At 35.9% G+C, this 4,273-nt stretch overlaps 1 protein-coding gene across 1 annotated transcript in view; it reads left to right on the top strand.

Moving 5' to 3' along the window:
* The first annotated feature begins 721 nt into the window (after positions 1-721).
* LOC107734308 (BTB/POZ domain-containing protein 9-like) overlaps positions 722-4,273 on the top strand; it is an 8,953-nt gene continuing 5,401 nt past the window's right edge. The window contains exons 1-4 of the mRNA XM_016546243.1: positions 722-923; positions 1,787-1,976; positions 2,866-3,229; positions 3,318-3,585. Of these exons, the coding sequence (XP_016401729.1) occupies positions 1,792-1,976; positions 2,866-3,229; positions 3,318-3,585 (817 nt within the window). The 5' untranslated portion in view covers positions 722-923; positions 1,787-1,791. The remainder of the gene's footprint in view (positions 924-1,786; positions 1,977-2,865; positions 3,230-3,317; positions 3,586-4,273) is intronic.

Genomic DNA, 4,273 nt, shown 5'->3' with positions numbered 1-4,273 from the left:
GATTGGGTTTCAAATCGGAATATGAGTTTTTGTTACGAAACTGGGCATAATTTGCATACACGTCTTCCGTAGAGGACACCTGGACAAACGGCATGTTAATCAGGCATTTTGGGGAGACATAAGAAGTCAATTGGGAAAGAAATTATAGATCAATATTCCTATGAAATATGAGATATTCTTATGAAAATGTTGCCAAGTTATTACTCCCATTATTACACTTCTTTTTTCATTATGGTTTGAACGCATTAATATGCAAATTAGATAGATACATTGTATAGAATGGGAATACCAATTTATGGACATTTTACGCACATATTCCATAAAGTACAGTAGTATATCAAATCATTCTGTTATATCTTTCATAACATAGTTGAGAATCATCTTTGTACAAAGTTTGGCTAAAAGTAGCCTGAAACCTAAAAACTGATTGGTGAATGAAAAAAATAAAACATTGTTTTTGCATATACATGCCTTTTCATGTCTTTTTTTTTTTCAATAACTTATTCCTGGCGTTCTCTTCAAAGGACATAGAATAATATGAATAAAATATATTTTTTCAAAAATGTTTTTTCCCCCCTCCATTTGTTTCTTATGCTCCAACCAATGTAATGTCATAAAAAAATAAAATAAAAATAAAAACAAATTCACAAAACGTTTTTCTGGTTCTCACGTGCATGTAAATCATTATTTCTCCTCCGTCCACTAGAGGCGCTGCGACATTAACACGTAACGTCCGGACGCCTTAAAAACATCCGGTAGGTGTTTTTTTGCAGTGGAACAGATGGATTAGTAGCTCTTAACAAATGTGTATTTAACATATTTAATTTAATGTTAAATATATATTTGACATATATTCACTGGAATCAAAAAGATACCTTCTCGGTATCTTTAGCCGGAGACAATTTGAATCTGCATTAGTGTGGGTGAGTGTTGTGGCTTACAGACATATTCTCGTTATGATTCAGTTTTCAGAATCAGAAAGAGCTTTATTGCCAGGTATGTTTACACATACGAGGAATTTGTTTTGGTGACCGAAGCTTACACAGCACAAACAGAATGACAGTGACAAGACACATATAATAAAAACAAATAAAAAATTAAATAAGTAAATAGGAAATAACGATATACCAAAAACATATAAAAAAATATACGAAATAGACAATAGATGGTATTTGTGTGTACAGGTGTGTTATGTACAAATGCAAGGAAATGTAAATAAGAAGTGTGTGATGATAACACGATGATAACATCACATTTTTCTGAAGTAATCATGCTTTATTTAATAATTTTTAACGAAAACAGAGCAATACTTGTGTTCTTATTATTCATCTTGTTATTGACACTGAATTATCTCACTGATGTTCTGATTTATGTTTATTTAGTGACAAATTTGTATATTTTTATATGCCAAGGCGCATAATAATATTTTGTTACTGGATGTCCCTATCTTATATTACATATCAGACCATTTATGCATTCTTCTTCTTATATATATATTATATTTACAGCTTATAAGAGTGTTAACTAATTGTATTAACTATGATTTAAGTTTTTTAAAATAAGACAATCCAGCTTATACCATTTTTAAAATAAATTTAGATTTTATAAAAGATGAACACTAACAGTATGGAAAGTGACAGACGACAGGGGGAAAAACTTATATACTAAGACATATGAATAGCAAACAAAAATGTCCTGTCCAGTAGGAATCGTTCATTGTACCATGCTCATTGACAAATTCAAATACTTATGTCTTTTATGATTGTGTGACGGTGTTCTTCGGCAGTGATCATGAGCGACAGTCATCCTCTGCGGCCGATGAGCTCCGCGTCTGAGATCGATCACCTCCATCTCCTTTCAGAGCAGCTCGGCGCTTTAGTTCCCGGTGAAGAGTACAGCGATGTCACCTTCGTGGTGGAGGAGAAGCGCTTTCCTGCACACAGAGTCATTCTAGCGGCCCGCTGCCAGTATTTCAGGTTACTATTTGAGAGATGTTGCATGTCTATTGGGGTGTTTCTTAAGTGAAATTATGATAGGAACAGAATCCATGTGGTACCATAGTGAAGCTGGGTCATTCTATGAAACACATGCCTTTTCCATTTTTTTATCAAATTTCTGTGTGATTTTTAAACATTCAGAGACATAATGTGACAAAAGTGATGCAGTAATTTGTTAATAAATCGAATTGGATCATCTGTAGCTACATTAATAGATTTTGGTAACACTTTACAATAATATTCCATTTAACATTGTATTAACTAATATTAACTAGCAATGACCAATAAAATTTTTTTGCAGCATTTATTAATCTTGTTAATGTTAAGGAATATGAATATAACTAGTTCATGTTATTTCAGGTCACAACATGTACAACTTTTAATTTTAATCATGTATTAGAAAATGTTTAAATGAACTAAGATTAATAAATGCCTTATAAGTATTTTTCAATTGTCAATGTAGTTAACAAAAGTTTACAAATGGAGCATTCTTGTAAAGTATTACCTAAATTTGTATATGCATTAGGATATAATTATCAATTCAGAATTAGAATTTGATGCTGATATTTCTACAAAATACAATTATGTTTTCTACACAAAATCAGAAAAGCAAAAAAATGACAAGATCTTTGTTTACATTATAAAAGCATCAGCATCAGCTATTCTTTGTTAATCATTTTGTTACACATTAACGAGAGACACATTTTGAGGCAGTTCAGTTCAATAACGGTGTCAGTGTTGCAAAGAGATACCCATTTTGTAGGATGTTCATTTCTTGTTAATAAAATAGGCTTTGTAACCTAACCTTGGTGAAATTCTTCCTTCATCTCAACCTCTTTTTTCTTTGTCTTTCGTTTGGACTCCTCAGGGCTCTGCTGTATGGAGGGCTGAGAGAGTCCCGGGCCCAGGCGGAGGTTAGGTTGGAGGAAACACGTGCCGAGGCTTTTTCCCTCTTGTTGCGGTACCTGTACACGAGCCGAGCCACCCTGAGTGAAGCCAGAGAAGAGACTCTGTTAGATTTCCTGGGGTTGGCGCACCGCTATGGCCTCCAACCACTAGAGGGCTCCATATGCGAGTATCTCCGCACTTTATTAAGCACGCGAAACGTCTGTCTGGTGTTTGACGTGGCTAGTCTGTACTGTCTGAACGGGCTGGCCGAGGCCTGCATGACCTACATGGACCGTAACGCCACCGAAGTGTTGAAGTCAGATGGCTTTCTCACACTTTCAAAGGTGAGTGATAGAAAATATGACAATTTTAAAACATAACAGTTACGATTAATACATAATATGGCCGTTTCCTCTTTTTTCCTCTCTGCAGTCTGCCCTGTTGACTGTTGTGAGGAGAGATTCCTTCGCTGCAAGTGAGAAGGAGATATTTCAGGCCCTCTGTCGCTGGTGTCACCACAACGGCGATGGCCCAGAGGCGAAGGAAGTGATGTCAGCAGTGCGACTGCCCCTGATGACCCTCTCTGAAATGCTGAATGTTGTTCGTCCCTCGGGCCTCCTCAGCCCGGACGACCTGCTAGATGCCATACAGACCCGCTCGGAGAGTAGAGACATGGACCTCAACTACCGCGGCATGCTCAGTGCGTTTACTTCTCTCTGCTCATCAGTCTGTAGATACATAGGTCAAAAAGGAGACGTCCCAGTTTGGTGTCCGCATCAAATTAAATTACAAAAGTGATTTTATACACATATAAATCATATTAAATGCAAGTAAAGTGTCTGCTTTAATGTTTCAAATAATATTTATGAAAATAAAATGTCAAAGTATGGGTGAAATAATGTTCCGTAACAGACATATTTATGTAAAAATAAAAACAACATTCTTATTCTGACCTGTGCTTATTAAAATATAAAAAAGAAAAATTGATCATGCTAAATTTTGGGTAATACCTTATTTACTTTAAAGGGATAGTTCACCCAAAAATGAAAATTAGCCCATTATTTACTCACCCTCAAGCCATCCTAGGCGTATATGACTTTCTTCTTTCAGATGAATCCAATCTGAATTATATTAAAAATGAAAAATCTTCCAAGCTGATTAATGGCAGTCAGCGGGTGTTGCAGTGCATCAGTCCAAAAGAAGTGAAATAAAGCGCATCCATCCGTAATAAACAGTGCCTCACACGGCTCTGGGGGGGTGAACAAAGGCGTCCTGTAGCGAGTCGATGCGTTTTTGTAAGAAAAATATCCATATTCAAAACGTAATAATCACTTTAATCTAGCTTGCACCAACAGTTGTACACGGAAGCAGCTCCGGGCTGATGACGT

The sequence above is a fragment of the Sinocyclocheilus rhinocerous genome, unplaced genomic scaffold (assembly GCF_001515625.1).
Source record: "Sinocyclocheilus rhinocerous isolate Xijiao unplaced genomic scaffold, SAMN03320098_v1.1 scaffold730, whole genome shotgun sequence".
Lineage (NCBI taxonomy): Eukaryota > Metazoa > Chordata > Actinopteri > Cypriniformes > Cyprinidae > Sinocyclocheilus > Sinocyclocheilus rhinocerous.
Note: the sequence above shows the minus strand (reverse complement) of the source record. Positions and strands in the feature narration are given on the sequence as shown.